At 45.3% G+C, this 20990-nt stretch overlaps 1 protein-coding gene across 1 annotated transcript in view; it reads left to right on the top strand.

Annotated features, from left to right (window-relative positions):
- LOC144692126 (uncharacterized) overlaps positions 1-20990 on the top strand; it is a 161816-nt gene that overhangs the window by 58459 nt on the left and 82367 nt on the right. Inside the window, exons 14-16 of the mRNA XM_078560623.1 lie at positions 10266-10355; positions 12576-12629; positions 19076-19183. Of these exons, the coding sequence (XP_078416749.1) occupies positions 10266-10355; positions 12576-12629; positions 19076-19183 (252 nt within the window). The remainder of the gene's footprint in view (positions 1-10265; positions 10356-12575; positions 12630-19075; positions 19184-20990) is intronic.

Raw genomic sequence — 20990 nt, 5'->3', positions numbered from 1 at the left:
TCTAATGAGACACGATGATTTCTCCCACCATTGGAAGTAACCCCTGGCACTCGTTCTATCTGCCAATTGAGCGAGAGCTTATAACTGCTAACTGTTTCTTCCCATGTTGTGCTAACATAAACCACAAACCACAAAGCTGGAGTGTCCTCTCCAAGGTACAGGCCTGGGCACATAGTATGGGGACCCTGAGTTGCCCAAGCATCAGGGCCCTCTTGGCATTGCTATTATTGTCCAAAGGAAAGGATGCAGCCAGTGCTGTTTGATACTAGCTCTGCTGAGGGAGTTGCAGGAAAGCTGTCTGATAGATGACAGATTACCGTCTGCAGACTGCACCCTCGGTGTTCTATCAGGGTTTAATCCCTCAGCTGCCTTCCCTCCTGAGACACCCACAAGGGGCTATTTACCTACAGCTGGGGTTCTGTGTTGTGGGCACCAGGGTGTAACTATACGCTGGCAGGCTTGCATGCCATGTATCTTTGGGACAGGCCTCTTCCGAGTTGATTTGTTGATAAGGAGCCAATCAAGCCAGGTTTTCTTGAGTCAAAGAAAGAGTAAGTTTATTATTTACTAAAAGCTGCAAAAAATAATAAAGATGTGATGACACACACACATACACACACACACACACACAGATATCAGAAGTAAAAAAGTTAGAATCCAATAAAAAGTTTAAAAGAGTTTACAATTAAGTCCTTTGCTTGTCTTTGAGGTATAGGTTGTTGAACGTTGTAGCTGTTTGAAGTTAGGTAGTTTCCTGTAGAATTCTGCAGTTGACTTTGTTCTGGTCCGCACTCTATTGAAGGCACCCTTTATCTTCCAGAGAAAGAGAGACAGAGAGATCTTTCCTGCTCTTTTCCAGCAATGTTTAAGATGACTGTAATATTTCTTTTCCTCCTACCTTCCTTTACTGATTCTGCTTGGCAGAAGCAGTTTTTAAAACTCCTCTTTGTATGTTCCCAGAAGGGAATTCGATTAGCATGCCTTGCATCCATTGTTGTAGAATTGTCTCAGTAATGGTAACAATCATTGATTGTCATAAAAACCCATCTGGTTCACTAATGACCTTTAGGGAGGGAAATCCGCCGTCCTTACCTGGTCTGGTCTACACGTGACTCCAGACCCACAGCAATGTGGTTGACTCTTAACTGCCTCCTGAAATGGTCTAGCAAGCCAGTCAGTTGAAGGGCAATTAGGGATTGGTAACAAATACTAGCCCTGCTAGCATTGCCCACATCCCATAAAAGAATAAAGAAGGCCACATAATCCCAATTTTCAATCTTCTCATCTCTAAACCTTTGACATTTCAAGATATAAATCAACAGGATATGGGGGTTATTTTGTCCTCCACGAGGGGTTTTGAATGTCTGCTGATTATCTGATCAAAATCCAGCACTTTGCATCTTTAATGCCTCCCTTTCAAAGGTGTCTCTATGTGAAGTGTGCCTTGACACCCCCCATGTGTGAAATTCCATGTAACAGGCCTGCAGTGTAATTCATATAGAAACTTTCCAGAAAAGTGGTTAACTTTACAATAGCGTTCAAGGGGTGACTCGTGGCAGCCATTTTCTGATCAGTGCCATTTCTTGTATGTTGATGAACAACGTGTCTTCTTTAAACAGTTCAATAGTTCTGTAGTTAGCTGATAAAGCTGTAAGTCGCTCTCACTCAGTCACAGTTTCCTGTTGTTGTGACACTCCCGATCCACTCAACCACCACACCCACAGTGCTGTTAGGAAGGGAGTTCCAGGATTTTGACCCAGTGACAGTGAAGGAACGGCCGATATATTTGCAAATCAGGATGGTGGGTGACCTGGACAGGAACTTCCAGGTGGTGGTGTTCCCATGTGTCTGCTGCACTTGTCCTTCTAGATGGTAGTGGTCATGGGTTTGGAAGGTGCTGTCGAAGGAACCTTGGTGAATTCCTGCAGTGCATCTTGTAGATGGTACACACACTGCTGCTACTGTGCGTCAGTGGTAGAGGGAGTGAATGTTTGTGGATGTGGTGCCAATCAAGTGGGCTGCTTTGTCCTGGATGGTGTCCAGTTTCTTGAGTGTTGTGGGAGCTGCATTCATCCAGGCAAGTGGGGAGTGTTCCATCACACTCCTGACTTGTGCCTTGTAGAAGGTGGACAGGCTTTGGGGAGTCAGGAGGTGAATTACTTGTCGCACGATTCCTAGCCTCTGACCTGCTCTTGTAGCCACAGTATTTATATGGCTAGTCCAGTTCAGTTTCTGGTCAATGGTAACCCCCAGGATGTTGATAGTGGGAGATTCAGTGATGGTAATGCCATTGAACATCAAGGGGAATGGTTGGATTCTCTCTTGTTGGAGATGGCCATTGCCTGGCACTTGTGTGGTGTTAATGTTACTTGCCACTTGTCAGCCCAAACCTGGATATTGTCCAGATCTTGCTGCATTTGGACATGGACTGCTTCAGTATCTGAGGAGTCGCAAATGATGCTGAACATTATGCAATCATCAGCGAACATCCCCACTCCTGACCTTATGATGGAAGGAAGGTCATTGATGAAGCAGCTGAAGTTGGTTGGGCCGAGGACACTACCCTGAGGAACTCCTGCAGTGATGTCCTGGAGCTGAGATGACTGACCTCCAACCACCACAACCATCTTCCTTTGTGCTCGGTATGACCCAAACCAGCCGAGAGTTTTCCCCCTGGTTCCCATTGACTCTAGTTTTGCTCGGGCTCCTTGATGCCACACTCTGCCTTGATGTCAAGGGCAGTCGCCTCGGGAATTCAACTCTTTTGCCCATAGAAACATAGAAACTAGGAGCAGGAGGAGGCCATTCGGCCCTTCAAGCCTGCTCCGCCATTCATTATGATCATGGCTGATCATACAACTCAATAGCCTGCTCCCCGCTTTCTCCCCATATCCTCTGATCCCTTTCGCCCCAAGAGCTATATCGAACTCCTTCTTGAAAACATACAATGTTTTGGACTCAACTACTTTCTGTGGTAGCGAATTCACCACTCACCACTCTCTGGGTGAAGAAATTTCTCCTCATATCAGTCCTAAATGGTCTACCCCATATCCTCAGACTGTGACCCCTGGTTCTAGACTCTCCCACCATCGGGAAGATCCTTCCTGCATCTACCCTGTCTAGTCCTGTTAGAATTTTATAGGTTTCTGTGAGATCCCCCCTCATTCTTCTGAACTCCAGCGAATGTAATCCTAACCGACTCAATCTCTCCTCATATGTCAGTCCCACCATCCCAGGAATCAGTCGGGTAAACCTTCACTGCACTCCCTCTATAGCAAAAACATTCTTCCTCAGATAAGGAGACCAAAACTGCACACAATATTCCAGGTGTGGTCTCACCAAGGCCCTGTACAATTGCAGCAAGACATCTCTGTTCTTGTACTCAAATCCTCTGGCTATGAAGGCCAACATACCATTTGCCATCTTTACCGCCTGCTGTACCTGCATGCTTACCTTCAGCGACTGGTGTACAAGGACACCCAGGTCTCGTTGCACATTCCCCTCTCTCAATTTATAGCCTTTCAGATAATAATCTGCCTTCCTGTTTTTGCTACCAAAGTGGATAACCTCACATTTATCCACATTATACTGCATCTGCCATGCATTTGCCCACTCACTCAGCTTGTCCAAATCACACTGAAGCATCTCTGCATCTTCCTCACAGCTCACCCTCCCACCCAGCTTTGTGTCATCTGCAAATTTGGAGATATTACATTTAGTTCCCTCATCTAAATCATTAATATATATTGTGAATAACTGGGGTCCCAGCACCAATCCCTGCGGTACCCCACTAGTCACTGCCTGCCAATCGGAAAAAGACCCGTTTATTCCTACTCTTTGTTTCCTGTCTGCCAACCAGTTTTCTAACCATCTCAATACACTACCCCCAATCCCAAGCGCTTTAATTTTACATGCCAATCTCTTATGTGGGACTTTGTCGAAAGCCTTCTGAAAGTCCAAATAAACCACATCCACTGGCTCCGCCTCATCAACTCTACTAGTTACATCCTCGAAAAATTCCAATAGATTTGTCAAGCATGATTTCCCTTTCATAAATCCATGCTAACTCTGTCCGATTCTGCCACTGTTTTCCACGTGCTCAGCTATTAAATCTTTTATAATGGACTCTAGGATTTTCCCCACTACCGACGTCAGGCTGACCGGTCTATAATTCCCTGTTTTCTCTCTACCTCCCTTTTTAAATAGTGGGGTTACATTAGCTACCCTCCAATCTGTAGGAACTGTTCCAGAGTCTATAGAATCTCAGAAGATGACCACCAATGCATCCACTATTTCTGGGGCCACTTCCTTAAGTACTCTGGGATGTAGATTATCAGGCCCTGGGGATTTATCGGCCTTCAATCCCATCAATTTCCCCAACACCATTTCCCTACCAATACTGATTTCTTTCAGTTCCGCCCCCTCACTAAACCACCCTGTGTTCCCCAGTATTTCCCCATGTTTGAACCAAGGCTGTAATGAGGTCAGGAGCTGAGTGACCCTGGCAGAACCCAAACTGGGCATCAGTGAGCAGGTTATTGCTAAGCAAGTGCCGCTTGATAGCACTGTTGATGACCCCTTCCATCACTTCACTGATGATGGAGAGTAGCCTGATGGGGCGGTAATTGGCCGGGTTGGATTTGTCCTGCTTTTTGTGTACAGGACAAACCTGGGCAATTTCCCACATAGCCGGGTAGATGCCAGTGTTGTAGCTGTACTGGAACAGCTTGGCCAGGGGCGCGGCAAGTTCTGGAGCACAAGTCGTCAGTACTATTGCCAGAATATTGTCAGGGCCCATAGCCTTTGCAGTATCCAGTGTGATTTCAACCATTTCTTGATATCACATGGAGTGTATTGAATTGGCACTCCTGGTGAGGGTTGTAGCAACTGATGTGCTGGGCACCCCCATCATTGATGCTTCCCCCATGTGGTAATCAGCAGGAGGTTTCCATGTCCATGTTTGACCTGATGCGGTGAGACTTCATGGGGCCCGGAGTCGATGTTAAGGACTCCCAGGGCAACTCCCTCCCGACTGTATAGCACTGTGCTGCCAGCTCTGCTGGGTCTGTCCTGCCGGTGGGACAGGACATACCCAGGGATGGTGATGGTGGTGTCTGGGACATTATCTGTAAGGTATGATTCCGTGAGGATGACTATGTCAGGCTGTTGCTTGACTAGTCTGTGAGACACTCTCCCAATATTGGCACTAGCCCCCAGATGTAAATAAGGAGGACTTTGCAGGGTCGACAGGGCTGAGTTTGCCGTTGTTGTTTCCGGTGCCCCAGTCAATGCCGGGTGGTCCGTCCGGTTTCATTCCTTTTTTGTGACTTTGTAGCGGTTTGTTACAACTGAGTGTCTGGCTCGGGCATTTCAGACCCAACCACATTGCTGTGGGTCTGGAGTCACATGTAGGTCAGACCAGGTAAGGACAGCAGATTTCCTTCCCTAAAGGACATTAGTGACCCAGATGGGGTTTTACAACAATCGGCAATGGTTTCATGGTCATCATCAGACTTTTAATTCCAGATTTTTAAAAATTCAAATTCCACCAAACCCGGGTCCCCAGGGAATTACCCTGGGTCTCCGGGTTACTAGTTCAGCGAAAATACCACTACACCACCGCCTCCCTTACAGGGTATCTTCAGTGACATGAGCGGCTTCAGTTAATGTGGAGAGATTGGAGAAGCTGGGATTGTTCTCCTGAGAGCAGAGAAGAGGAGATTTAATAGAAATGTTCAAAATCGTGAGGGTTTTTGATGAAGTAAATAAGGCAAAACTGTTTCCAGTGGCAGGAAGATCGATATTGAGTTTGGTAGCAGAATGCTTATGTTACCGGGGTGAAAATCCAGAGACCTGGATGAGAGTTCCGCTCCTATCACAGCAACAGGTGAATTTAAATGCAGTTAAATAAATGAAGCTGGAATAAAAAGCCGCTCCAAGTATGGTGACCATGAAAGTATCAAATTGTTGTAAAATTCCATCTGGTTCACTAATGTCCTTTAGGGAGGGAAATCTGCTGTCCTTACCTGGTCTGGCCTACATGTGACTCCAGATCCACAGCAATGTGGTTGCCTCTGAAATGCCGAGCCAGATACTCAGTTGTATTGAAGAAAGTGGCTCACCAGCACCTTCTGGTGGACAGTTAGGGATGGGTAATAAATGCTGGCCTTGCTTTTATATTGAATGAACAAAAAAAGAAACTGAACAGATTTAACGCGACGGCCAAAGGAGCAGAGAAGACCTGAGTTGTTGTGATCTGGAACATGCTGCCTGAAATTGTAGTGGAAGCAGATTCAATAAAAACTTTCAAAAGGGGATTTAATAAATACTTGGGAAAATAAATTTACAGGGCTCTGGGGGAAGAACAGCCGGAATATAATTAATTCATGGATCACTGGAAGCAGTAACAACACATAATCCATTATTTATATTCATTCATTCCCGGGATATGGTTGTCACTGGAAAGGTTGGGTATTTATGAATGCAGCAACTTGGTGAAGCTACAACACATGACTACTTGCTGGCTAAACAGCATGGGTTAGACAGAGCTAAAGGCAAAGTTGAAACCTTTGCAGCCATCTTCAGCCAGAAGTGACGAGTGGATGATCCATCTCGGCCTCTTTCGGAGGTCCCCAGCATCACAGATGCCAGTCTTCAGCCAATTCGATTCACTCCACGTGATATCAAGTAATGGCTGAAGGCACTGGATACTGCGAAGGCTATGGGCCTGACAATATTCTGGCAATAGTACTGAAGACTTGTGCTCCAGAACTTACCACACCCCTAGCCAAGCTGTTCCAGTACAGCTACAACACTGGCATCTACCCGGCTATGTGGAAAATTGCCCAGGTATCTCCTGTACACAAAAAGCAGGACAAATCCAACCCGGCCAATTACCGCCCCATCAGTCTACTCGCAATCATCAGTAAAGTAATGGAAGGGGTCATCAACAGTGCTATCAAGCAGCACTTGCTTAGCAATAACCTGCTCATTGATGCCCAGTTTGGGTTCTGCCAGGGCCACTCAGCTCCTGACCTCATTACAGCCTTGGTTCAAACATGGACAAAAGAGCTGAACTCCGGAGGTGAGGTGAGAGTGACTGCCCTTGACATCAAGGCAGCATTTGACCGAGTGTGGCATCAAGGAGCCCTAGCAAAACTGGAGTCAATGGAAATCAGTGGGAAATCTCTCCACTGGTTGGAGTCATACCTAGCACAAAGGAAGATGGTTGTGGTTGTTGGAGGTCAGTCATCTCAGCTCCAGGACATCACTGCAGGAGTTCCTCAGGGTAATGTCCTCAGTCTAACCATCTTCAGCTGCTTCATCAATGACCTTCCTTCCATCATAAGGTCAGAAGTGGGGATGTTCGCTGATGATTGCACAATGTTCAGCACCATTCACAACTCCTCAGATACAGAAGCAGCCCATGTCCAAATGCAGCAAGACCTGGACAATATCCAGGCTTGGGCTGACAAGTGGCAATGACCATTTCCAACAAGAGAGGAACCAACCAGCTTCCCTTAAACAGCATTTCCATTGCTGGATCTTCCACTGATATACACATTGAGTGAATGTGTAGAGAAAAATGAGGTATTATATTGCCCATTCCTACTTTCCTGTGGAGGTGTTGCTGAGCCTCTTGTAGTCTGTTCAATTCACTGTGTGACTTGCTGGGCCGCTTCAGAGAGCAGTTATGAGCTGATCACGTTGCTGGGGGACTGGAGTCACGTGGAGTGCAGTCTGTTTCCTTGCCTAAAAGACATGACTTGGAAATATATCGCCGTTCCTTCACTGTCGCTGGGTCAAAATCCTGGAACTCCCTCCCTAACAGCACTGTGGGTGTACCTACACCACATGGACTGCAGCGGTTCAAGAAGGCAGCTCACCACCACCTTCTCAAGGGCAACTAGGGGTGGGCATCAGTTCTGCTGAAGGGTCATGTGGACTCGAAACGTCGACTCTTTTCTTCTCCGCCGATGCTGCCAGACCTGCTGAGTTTTTCCAGGTAATTCTGTTTTTATTGTGGGCAATAAGTGCTGGCCCAACCAGCGAAGCTCACATCCCGTGAATGAATATAACAAATAAAATGTTTTATTTGACAATCCAGCAGTTTCATGGTCACTTTTACCAAAACTAGAATTTATTAACAAATTTTCTGAAACCATAAAGTTCAAATTTTGAGATTGCTCCAAGGTGAGATTTAAAATCATGCCCTCAGGATATTAATTCTAGTAGTTGGAACATTTTCAAGGATACAAGGTGCAATCGCATGAAAATAAAATATTAAAAATACTAACAAGTTATCCACTGATATACATTAAAGTGCTGGAATAAAACAACTTATGTAGTTCTTTTACTTTTGTTTATTTGTTCTCGGAATGTGGGCTTCACTGGCTGGACCAGCATTTATTGCCCATCCCTAGTTGCCCTTGAGAAGGTGGTGGTGAGCTGCCTTCTTGAACCGCTGCAGTCCATGTGGTGTAGGTACACCCACAGTGCTGTTAGGGAGGGAGTTCCAGGATTTTGACCCAGCGACAGGGAAGGAACGTAGATATATTTCCAAGTCAGGATGGTGAGTGACTTGGAGGGGAACTTCCAGGTGGTGGTGTTCCCATCTATCTGCTGCCCTTGTCCTTCTAGATGGAAGTGGCTGTGGGTTTGGAAGGTGCTGCCTAAGGAGCTTTGAGTTCCTGCATTGCATCTCGTAGATGGTACACACTGCTGTCACTGTGCATTGGTGGTGGAGAGAGTGAATGTTTGTGGATGTGATGCCAATCATACCTAGCACAAAGGAAGATGGTTGTGGTTGTTGGAGGTCAGTCATCTCAGCTCCAGGACATCACTGCAGGAGTTCCTCAGGGTAGTGTCCTCGGCCCAACCATCTTCAGCTGCTTCATCAATGACCTTCCTTCCATCATAAGGTCAGAAGTGGGCATGTTCACTGATGATTGCACAATGTTTAGCACCATTCGCGACTCCTCAGATACTGAAGCAGTCCATGTCCAAATGCTGCAAGACCTGGACAATATCCAGGCTTGGGCTGACAAGTGGCAAGTAACATTCGTGCCACACAAGTGTCAGGCAATGACCATCTCCAACAAGAGAGAACCCAACCATCGCCCTTTGATGTTCAATGGCATTATCATCACTGAATCCCCCACTATCAACATCCTGGGGTTACCATTGACCAGAAACTGAACTGGACTAGACTAGCCATATAAATACTGTGGCTACAAGAGCAGCTCAGAGGCTGGGAATCCTGCAGAGAGCAACTCACCTCCTGACTCCCCAAAGCCTTTCCACCATCTACAAGGAACAAATCAGGAGTGTGATGGATACTCCCCACTTGCCTGGATGAGTGCAGCTCCAGCAACACTCAGCGGCGGTAATGCCATTCAAATGTCAGGGGGTAATGGTTAGATTTTCTCTTGTTGGACATGGTCATTGCCTGGCACATGTGTGGCGTGAATGTTATTTGCCACTTGTCAGCCCAAGCCTGGATATTGTCAATGCCCAGTTTTGCTTGGGACCCTGGCGGAACCCAAACTGAGTGTCAGTGAGCAGGTTATTTTACTGTAGTAAAATAGGCCAAAGCGCTTGAGAGGAATGGAAATCGGGACTGACTGCGGCACTGAGCTACATAAGGGGATACTAGGGGCAGGTGACCAAATGCTCAGCCAAGGAGGGAGGTTTTTAGGAGCTTCTTAAGGAGAAAAGAGAGGTGGAAAGGTTTAGGGAGGGAATTCCAGAGCTTAGGGCTCAGACAGCTGAAGGCACGGCTGCCAATTGTGGAGTGATTAAAATTCAGGGCTGTTCATTAGGCCAGAATTAGAGGAGTGCAGAGATCTTGCAGCATTGTGGAAGCTGGAGAAGGTTGTAGAGGTGGTGATGGGTGAAGCCATGGAGGGGTTTGAAAACAAGAGTAAGAATTTTAAATTTGAGGTGTTGCTGGACCAGGAGCCAGTGTGGGTCAGCGAGCACAGGGGGCGATGGGAGAATGGGACTGGGTCTGGGATAGGGACAGCAGAGTTTTAGATGAGCTGATGTTTCTGGAGGGCGGTGATGGGAGGCTCAGTCAGGCGAATATTGGAATAATCGAGTCTGGGGCTGACTGCCTTTCAACGCGGTAAGGTTATACTCTGCCTGCAGATTCTGGGTATTTTCCAAGTATTTTCAGTTTGACTTCAGATTTCCAGCATTGATTGTTTCTGCATTTTGAAATGTAGGATTATTTTAAAGATTTTTTTTCAATGTTTCCATTTCAGGGCGATCCTGGTCCATCGGGCGTTGGAGGGAAAGATGGTCCACCTGGTCTGCGAGGTTTCCCAGGGGAGCGAGGTCTCGCCGGAGCAATGGTAAAATCACCCTTCCTTCCCGAAAATTATAATATAAAACCACACACACAATATCGATAAAACCTCCAACCAGAAATGGAATAAACAATAAGGGACCAGACATAAACCTCCAGAGCATCTGGCCAGCGGAATGGGTTGGTGGCAGGTGAAATTTAACGCAGGGAAGTGTGAAATGATGAATTGTGATTGAAAGAACCTGGAAAAACAATATAAATAAAGGTACAATTCTAAAGGGAGTTGAGGAGCTGAGAGAGCTTGAGAGATATATATTTAAACCTTTGAAAACAGCAAGTTGCTACACCATTAATAAAGCATTTGGGATTCTTGGCTTTGTCAATAAGAGCATTGAAGTAAAATGGTTCTGCTAAACTTTACAATTCACTGGTTAGACCCCAGCGGGAGGATTGTGTCCAATTCCGGGCTCCACACTTTAGGAAGGATGTCGAGGCCTTGGAGAGGGTGCGGAGGAGATTTACTCCAATGGGACCAGGGATGAGGGACTTCAGTTAATGTGGAGAGACTGGAGAAACTGGGATTGTTCTCCTTAGAGCAGAGAAGGTTAAGGGGAGATTTAATCGAGGTGTTCACAATGATGACGGTGAGGAGAGGATTTAAGGGGAGGTCAGGAGAAATCTTTTCACACTGAGAATTGCCATGATCTGGAATGCATTAGCTGAAAGGGTGATGGGATCAAATTTGATATGATCTTTCAAAAGGCAACCGAATTTATATTGAAGCAGAGCAAGTTGCAGGATTATGGGGAAAGATGAGGGGATTGGGATTAATTGGATAGCTCTTTCACAGAGCAGACACAGGCAGCATAAGCTGAATGGCGTCCTCCTGTAATCAGTGTTGACAATGTGAAGCAGATTCGTGCTCTGTCAGATTAAGAGGAGCTGGAAGGGGTCCTGAAGGGATCTGAACTCCCCCCGCACTCCGATTACTGAAGTTCCTCAGCAGCATTCTGAGGTTCAACCCCACGATGCTGTGGTTGACGGTTGAAGCACTTTCTGATTTGGCCAACTCCAGAACAGCACCAACTGCAGCTCCATCCGCGTCAATGGGAATTATGTTGGACGCACACAGTTGCAACAGTGGCAGTATAACTCTGGTTTCTACTCGGTGAAGAGCTGTCCCATTGAGTTCAGGTGGCGAGAGACTGCTTGTCACAGTGGCCAATCGCATTTCTCAGGCATTGCATTGGGGAGGTATAAATCCAGCCCAGTGTCCAGCTCTGACCCAGCCGGTATAACTCCAGTTCGCAACCAGCTAGTATAACTCCAGCTCACGCCCGGATAGTATAACTCCCGCTCACACCCAGGTAGTATAACTCCCGCTCACACCCAGGTAGTATAACTCCCGCTCACACCCAGATAGTATAACTCCAGCTCACACCCAGGTAGTATAACTCCCGCTCACACCCAGATAGTATAACTCCAGCTCACACCCAGATAGTATAACTCCAGCTCACACCCGGATAGTATAACTCCTGCTCACACCCAGATAGTATAACTCCAGCTCACACCCAGATAGTATAACTCCAGCTCACACCCAGATAGTATAACTCCTGCTCACACCCAGATAGTATAACTCCCGCTCACACCCGGCCAGTATAAGCCCAGCTCACACCCAGATAGTATAACTCCCGCTCACACCCAGATAGTATAACTCCCGCTCACACCCAGATAGTATAACCCCAGCTCACACCCAGATAGTATAACTCCTGCTCACACCCAGATAGTATAACTCCCGCTCACACCCAGATAGTATAACCCCAGCTCACACCCAGATAGTATAACTCCCGCTCACACCCGGATAGTATAACTCCCGCTCACACCCAGATAGTATAACCCCAGCTCACACCCAGATAGTATAACCCCAGCTCACACCCAGATAGTATAACTCCCGCTCACACCCAGATAGTATAACCCCAGCTCACATCCAGATAGTATAACTCTCGCTCGCACCCAGATAGTGTAACTCCCGCTCGCACCCGGCCAGTATAACCCCTCCCACAACCAGCGGTATAACTCCAGCTTGCGATCAGACGATATAAGTCCTCCCGTGATCAGCAGTATAACTACAGCTCCAAACCATTCTTGCGATCACCGGTAAAATTCCAGTCCAGCAAGATAAACTAACGTTCTGCCTGAAGTGAACACTGATTGTCTAATTCCATAAAGGGGATAACAAAAATCATGTTTTTTTTTCCAACTCCAGGGACCAGCTGGATTGAAAGGAGGTGAAGGTCCCATCGGACCAACTGGTCCAGTTGTGAGTATCTCTATGATTTCTCTTTTCTGTGTGGGACAGGTACATGTGCAGAAACCCGAGGGAAGGGATTAAATATCCACTGCTCAGCTGAAGTGATCAAATGAAGAAATCTGTGTCTCCTCCACAGCCTGATGCAGTTTTTATCCGTTGATGAGAAATGGAAGCTGCTGTGAATTCTCTACCCCAAATATTCAAAACTCCGTGAGACTTTGAGGAGGGCATTACACAGTCACCCCTCTGAAACCACTCAGAACAGGCCCTACATTGTGGACCAATTTCAGGATGTAGGTGTCATTCACCAGCATTTCTTAACCTTAATCTCCTCAGAAGGGTTCCTGGGGTTTCTTATTGAACTGCAGAACCAGATGACCACTTCTAAGGACAATTAGACACACAGAATGTTAGTGAGGACTGGGGTCACCTATACCACCAGACCAATCAGGAGGCTTTATGCAACAATCCAACAATTTTGTGGTCACTTCACTGAGACCAGAATTCCATTTCCAAATTTATTCAACTAATTTCAAATCTTCAAACAGCTCTGGAGGGATTTGAACACCCTGTTGTCTGGATTACTATTCCAGTAATATAACCGCTACACTCCTGTATCCCTCTGGATTACTATTCCAGTAATATAACCGCTACACTCCTGTATCCCTCTGGATTACTATTCCAGTGATATAACCGCTACACTCCTGTATCCCTCTGGATTACTATTCCAGTAATATAACCGCTACACTCCTGGTATCCATCTGGATTACTAGTCCAGTAATATAACCACTACACTCCTGTATCCCTCTGGATTACTATTCCTGTAATATAACCGTTAAACTCCTGTATCCCTCTGGATTACTATTCCAGTAATATAACCACTACACTCCTGTATCCTTCTGGATTACTATTCCAGTAATATAACCGCTACACTCCTGGTATCCATCTGGATTACTAGTCCAGTAATATAACCACTACACTCCTGTATCCCTCTGGATTACTATTCCTGTAATATAACCGTTAAACTCCTGTATCCCTCTGGATTACTATTCCAGTAATATAACCACGACACTCCTGTATCCCTCTGGATTACTACTCCAGTAATATAACCGCTACACTCCTGTATCCCTCTGGATTACTACTCCAGTAATATAACCGCTACACTCCTGTATCCCTCCTGATTATTTTTCCAGTGATATAACCCCTACACTCCTGTATCCCTCTGGATTACTAGTCCAGTAATATAACCGCTACACTCCTGGTATCCATCTGGATTACTAGTCCAGTAATATAACCACTACACTCCTGTATCCCTCTGGATTACTATTCCAGTAATATAACCGTTAAACTCCTGCATCCCTCTGGATTACTATTCCAGTAATATAACCACTACACTCCTGTATCCCTCTGGATTACTACTCCAGTAATATAACCTATACACTCCTGTATCCCTCTGGATTACTACTCCAGTAATATAACCGCTACACTGCTGTATCCCTCTGGATTACTATTCCAGTAATATAACCACTACACTCCTGTATCCCTCTGGATTACTATTCCAGTAATATAACCGTTACACTCCTGTATCCCTCTGGATTACTTGTCCAGTAATATAACCGCTACACTCCTGTATCCGTCTGGATTACTATTCCAGTGATATAACCGCCACACTCCTGTATCCCTCTGGATTACTATTACAGTGATATAACCGCTACACTCTTGTGTCCTTCTGGATTACTATTCCAGTAATATAACCGTTACACTCCTGTATCCCTCTGGATTACTAGTGCAGTAATATAACTGCTACACTCTTGTATCCCTCTGGATTACTATTCCAGTAATATAACCGCTACACTCCTGTATCCTTCTGGATTACTATTCCAGTGATATAACCGCTACACTCCTGTATCCTTCTGGATTACTATTCCAGTAATATAACCACTACACTCCTGTATCCCTCTGGATTACTATTCCTGTAATATAACCGCTACACTCCTGTATCCCTCTGGATTACTATTCCAGTAATATAACCGCTACATTCCTGTATCCCTCTGGATTACTATTGCAGTAATATAACCGCTACATTCCTGTATCCCTCTGGATTACTATTCCAGTGATATAACCGCTACGCTCCTGTATCCCTCTGGATTACTACTCCAGTAATATAACCGCTACACTGCTGTATCCCTCTGGATTACTATTCCAGTAATATAACCACTACACTCCTGTATCCCTCTGGATTACTACTCCAGTAATATAACCGCTACACTCCTGTATCCCTCTGGATTACTACTCCAGTAACATAACCGCTACACTCCTGTATCCCTCTGGATTACTATTCCAGTAATATAACCACTACACTCCTGTATCCCTCTGGATTACTACTCCAGTAATATAACCGCTACACTCCTGTATCCCTCTGGAGTACTGTTCCAGTAATATAACCACTACACTCCTGTATCCCTCTGTATTACTATTCCAGTAATATAACCGTTAAACTCCTGTATCCCTCTGGATTACTATTCCAGTAATATAACCACTACACTCCTGTATCCCTCTGGATTACTACTCCAGTAATATAACCTATACACTCCTGTATCCCTCTGGATTACTACTCCAGTAATATAACCGCTACACTGCTGTATCCCTCTGGATTACTATTCCAGTAATATAACCACTACACTCCTGTATCCCTCTGGATTACTACTCCAGTAATATAACCGCTACACTCCTGTATCCCTCTGGATTACTACTCCAGTAACATAACCGCTACACTCCTGTATCCCTCTGGATTACTATTCCAGTAATATAACCACTACACTCCTGTATCCCTCTGGATTACTACTCCAGTAATATAACCGCTACACTCCTGTATCCCTCTGGAGTACTGTTCCAGTAATATAACCACTACACTCCTGTATCCCTCTGGATTACTATTCCAGTAATATAACCACTACTCTCCTGTATCCCTCTGGATTACTACTCCAGTAATATAACCGCTACACTCCTGTATCCCTCTGGATTACTACTCCAGTAATATAACCGCTACACTCCTGTATCCCTCTGGATTACTATTCCAGTAATATAACCGCTACACTCCTGTACCCCTCTGGATTACTATTCCAGTAATATAACCGCTACACTCCTGTATCCCTCTGTATTACTACTCCAGTAATATAACTGCTACACTCCTGTATCCCTCTGGATTACTACTCCAGTAATATAACCACTACACTCCTGTATCCCTCTGGATTACTATTCCAGTAATATAACCGCTACACTCCTGTATCCCTCTGGATTACTAGCCCAGTAATATAAACATTACACTCCTGTATCCCTTTGGATTACTAGTCCAGTAATATATCCGCTACACACCTGTATCCCTCTGGATTACTTTTCCAGTAATATAACCACTACACTCCTGTATCCCTCTGGATTACTATTCCAGTAATATAACCGCTACACTCCTGTATCCCTCTGGATTACTTTTCCAGTAATATAACCACTACACTCCTGTATCCTTCTGGATTATTAGTCCAGTAATATAACCGCTACACTTCTGTATCCTTCTGGATTACTAGTCCAGTAATATAACCGCTACACTCCTGTATCCCTCTGGATTACTAGTCCAGTAATATAACCGCTATACTTCTGTGTCCCTCTGGATTACTAGTCCAGTAATATAACCACTACACTCCTGTATCCCTCTGGATTACTAGTCCAGTAATATAACCACTACACGACTGTATCCTTCTGGATTACTAGTCCACCCTGCTATCCAAGTTGTTGTTAATAATTAGGCTGCTTTAAAATACAAGGTGCAGATTCCCTGACTAATATTTTATGCTGTAAAACTCATGGAAATCTTCAAATTCGAGCCAGGGATGATGTCAGGAAGCACTCGTACACAATAAAGGGTCAGTGGAAATATGGAACTCTCTCCCCTAAAAAGTTGTGGCTGCTGGGGGACAATTGGCCCTTTTAAGACTGAGGTTAATAGATATTTGTTGAATATGGAGTACAGAGGGATATGGAGTAAAAACAGTTAATGGCCGTGAGGCACAGATCAGTCAGGGTCTCATTAAATGACAAAGCAGGTCTGGCAGCTGAACAGTCTCTCTGATTCCTGTGATTCCTAACTGCCCCATCAGTGTCCCACAAGTCCAGTCAGCTCATTGTACGAGAGTTCGCATTCAGTAGAATACACTTTCTCTCTCCATGGAGCATAAGTGGCCAATTTAGTAGCTTCCAGTCAGCAATACAAAAGCAAATTATCCGACCATTATCACATCATTGTTTATGGGATCATGCTGTGCAGAAATTGGCTGCTGTGTTTCCCTTTACAACGCCAGTGGCTGCATTTCAGAAGTATTCAATTGGCTTTAATATGCTTTAGGACATCAGGCGGTAGTGCAAGGTGCTATAGAAATGCAGCTTTGTGTAAAGGGGTCGAATGAACATATAAAAAGCCTCAGGTAACTTGGAAAACATCCCAGAAATGCAAATTCTTTCTTTCTTTTCTGACTATATGAAAGTGTTCTCTGTGTCTGGCAGTGAATGCATCAGTGCATCAAATAGAGAATTTACATTATTTGACCTTCAGAAACATGAAAAGATTAAAAGAGAAAAAAAAAATCCCCTTGAAGACAAATACTTTCATTTCAAAAGTGCACCTCAGAAGCAAATATTCCTTGAGGATTTGCATATGTTTGCATAATATTTAAATACTTATTACAAGAGACAGCAATTTCAATGAAGTGCTGATAAAAATGCTGTTAACTGTTAACATGTCAAATATTGTCCAAATATCATTGAAGGTGATGTGTCTCATTATGCAGTGTGTTATAAAACCTAGAATCTATCACACCACAATACAAATAGAATCAAACATTTACCCATCTGTGTCATTTCTAATTGTTCCTGCTGTCATGAATATCTTAAGAATTAAAACTGCCAAGACAGGACATTGTCTCCCTGAGACCAGTGAATCCGAGCAGGAGAAAGACATCAATTCTGGTTGCACCTTTCACAGCCAAAGGACATCCCAAAGCTTTACATCCAGAAAGTATATTTCAAACAAGAGTCACTGCTGGAATAAAGAAAATGCAAGAGCCATTCTGGGCATAGCATGATCCCACAAACAACAATGTATCTAACCCCTTGCTATACCAGTCCTGGGAGTGTTTGATGGGGACAGTGTAGAGGGAGCTTTACTCTGTATCTAACCCCGTGCTGTACCTGTCCTGGGAGTGTTTGATGGGGACAGTGTAGAGGGAGCTTTACTCTGTATCTAACCCCGTGCATCACCCCTGAATGGCCTGACTCTTATTTTAAGATTATTACATTCACCAGTGGTTAAAAAAAAGTTTCTCTCTATCCATCCTATCAATTCCTTTAACCGTCTTAAACATCTCAATTAGCTCCCTGCCAGAGCAGCTGAGTTTTTCCAGGGATTTTTGATTTTGTTCTACCTCTCTTCTATACTTTCCTGTAACCCTCTATATTCAAAGAAATGCAATTCAAATGTATCCAAACTGTCCTAATTAATTCATCCCTTTTAGCCTCAGTATCCTTCTGGTGAAACTGCGCTGCAGCTTCTCCCCCATGCCCCAAGGTGTGATGGGGTGTGTTCTTTTCGCTTTGGGCCGGGGGCATTTTGGGTTGGATGGGAGTGGGGTATGGTGGGTGGGGTTGGAGGTGTGGGTGGGATGGGGCTAGGTTGGGTGAGGCTAGGGGTATGTTCGGTGGTATTGGAGGTGTGGGTAGGGCGGGGATGTGGTGGGTGGGGTTGAGTTGGGTGGGGGTGAGGGCCTGGTGGGTGGGGTTGGGTTGCGTGGGGGTGGGGGTTTGATAGGTGGCGTTGGATGGGGTGTCGAATTGGGTGGGGTCTGGGTGGGTTGGGTGTGGTAGGGTGGGGTTATATTGGGTGGGGTCTGAGTGGGGATGTGCTAGATGTGGAGGGGTGGGGTTATATTGGGTGGGGTCTGAGTGGGGGTGGGCTGGATGCAGTGGGGTGGGGTTATATTGGATGGGGTCTGAGTGGGGGTGAGCTGGATGAGGTGGGGTGAGGTTATATTGGATGGGGTCTGAGTGGGGGTGGGCTGGATGCGGTGGGGTGGGGTTATATTGGATGGGGTCTGAGTGGGGGTGGGCTGGATGCGGTGGGGTGGGGTTATATTGGGTGGGGTCTGAGTGGGGGTGGGCTGGATGAGGTGGGGTGGGGTTATATTGGGTGGGGTCTGAGTGGGGGTGGGCTGGATGAGGTGGGGTGAGGGTTAGGATGTGTGGCTAGGTTTCAGTGTGTAGTTTTGAGATGGGTTGTGTTGGGTTGGGTTGTGGTTTGATTGGTTGTACTGTTTGGGTTAATGAGTTACTCTGTCTGACTGGACCATTTAACTCCAGTCCACGTGGGATTCATATCAGTGATTTGCTAACTGATTGGATGATCTTTTTAGGGATCTCCTGGTGAGCGGGGATCTGCTGGACCTGCTGGCCCTATTGGTCTTCCTGGTCGTCCTGGACCTCAAGGCGGTCTTGGTCCTGCTGGAGAGAAAGGAGCTCCTGTAAGTATCCATCCATCATTTGTGACAGAGAATGATCAGACTGGAGTTTATGCAGCTTTTCCTTCGCTACATCTACACAATTCACCTGAGCCACTCCCTGTGGCAGCAAGTTCCACATTCTCCCCACCCTCTGGGTTCTCCTGCTGGATTGATTAGAGAATATCTTATATTTATGATTCATACAAACATATAAACATCTGAAATAGGAGCAGAAGTAGGCCACTCGGCCCCTCGAGCCTGCTCTGCTATTTAATAAAATCATGGCTGACCTGTTTGTGTATCAAGTTCCACATTCCCATCTACCCAACCCCATTCCATCCCTTCAAAGGTCACAGTTTAAAAATAAGGGGTTGCCCATTTAAAACAGGGATGAGGCAGAATTTTTTCTCTCAGAGGGTCATAAGTCTTTGGAACTCTCTTCCTGAAAAGGTGGTGGAAGCAGAGTCTTTGAATATTTTTAAGGCAGAGGTGGATAGATTCTTGGTAAACAAGGGGGAGATAGGTTATTGGGGGTAGGCAGGATGCAGATTTCAAGTTACTGTCTGATCAGCCATGATCTTATTAAATGCTGGAGCAGGCTTGAGGGGCCAAATGGCCTACTCCTGCTCCTCGTTCATATGTACCTCCGATAACCTTTGATTTCCTTGCCTAACAAGAATCTATCTTTTCTCTTTAGTTCTGATGAAGAGTCACATGGACTCGAAACGTTAACTCTGTTCCTCTCCACAGATGCTGTCAGACCTGCCGAGCTTTTCCAGCAATTTTTTTTTGTTTAAGAATCTATCTACCTCTGTCTTAAAAATATTCAGTGACTCCGCCTCCACCACCTTCTGAGGCAGAGAATTCCAAAGTCGCACAGCCCTCTGAGAGAAAACATTTCTCCTCATCTCTGTCCTAAAAGGGTGACCCCTAATTTTAAAACAATGCCCCCTAGTCCTGGACTCACCCACAAGAGGAAACATCCTTTCCATGTCCACCTTGTCAAGGCCGTTCAGGATCTTGAATAAATTCAATCAAATCACCCTTCACTCTTCTAAACTCCAGTGGAAACAAGCCCAGTCTGTCCAACCTTTCCTCATAAGACAACCCACTCATTCCAGGTATCAATCTAGTAAACCTCCTCTGAACCGCCTCCAACACATTTACATCCTTCCTTAAATAAGGAGACCAAAACTGCACACAGTATTCGAGGTGCGGACTCACCAATGCCCTGTATAACTGAAGCATAACATCCTTACTTTTGAAGAAGGGTCATACGGACTCAAAGCGTTTACTCGGTTTCTCTCTCCTGAGGCTGTTAGACCTGCTGAGCTTTTCCAGCATTTTCTGTTTTTGTTTCAGATTTCCAGCATCTGCAGCATTTTGCTTTTATTCTTACTTTTATGTTCTCGTAAAAAGGATAGCATTCCATTAGCCTTCGTCATTACTTGCTGTACCTGCATACTAACCTTTTGTGACTCATGCACTGGGACACCCAGACCGCTCTGCACCTCAGAATTATGCAGCCGTTCTCCATTTAAGTAATACTCTGCTTTTTTATTCTTCCTGTCAAAGTGAACAACTTCACATTTTCCTACCTCATACGCCATCTGCCAGATTTCTGCCCATTCATCCAACCCATCAATATCCGTCTGCAACCTCCTCACACGTCTCGATATTCAAATTCATTTGAAAATTGCACGTGTTCTGCAGTTTTAATTCCTTCTATTTTACCACAGCCCTCCATGAATCATTGAATCATAGAAACCCACATCACAGAAAGAGGCCATTTGACAATCATGCCTCTTTGAAAGAAGAATCGTGGCTT

Source organism: Cetorhinus maximus, chromosome 17, assembly GCF_964194155.1.
Source record: "Cetorhinus maximus chromosome 17, sCetMax3.hap1.1, whole genome shotgun sequence".
NCBI classification, from domain to species: domain Eukaryota; kingdom Metazoa; phylum Chordata; class Chondrichthyes; order Lamniformes; family Cetorhinidae; genus Cetorhinus; species Cetorhinus maximus.
This window is presented reverse-complemented; position numbering and strand designations above follow the sequence as displayed.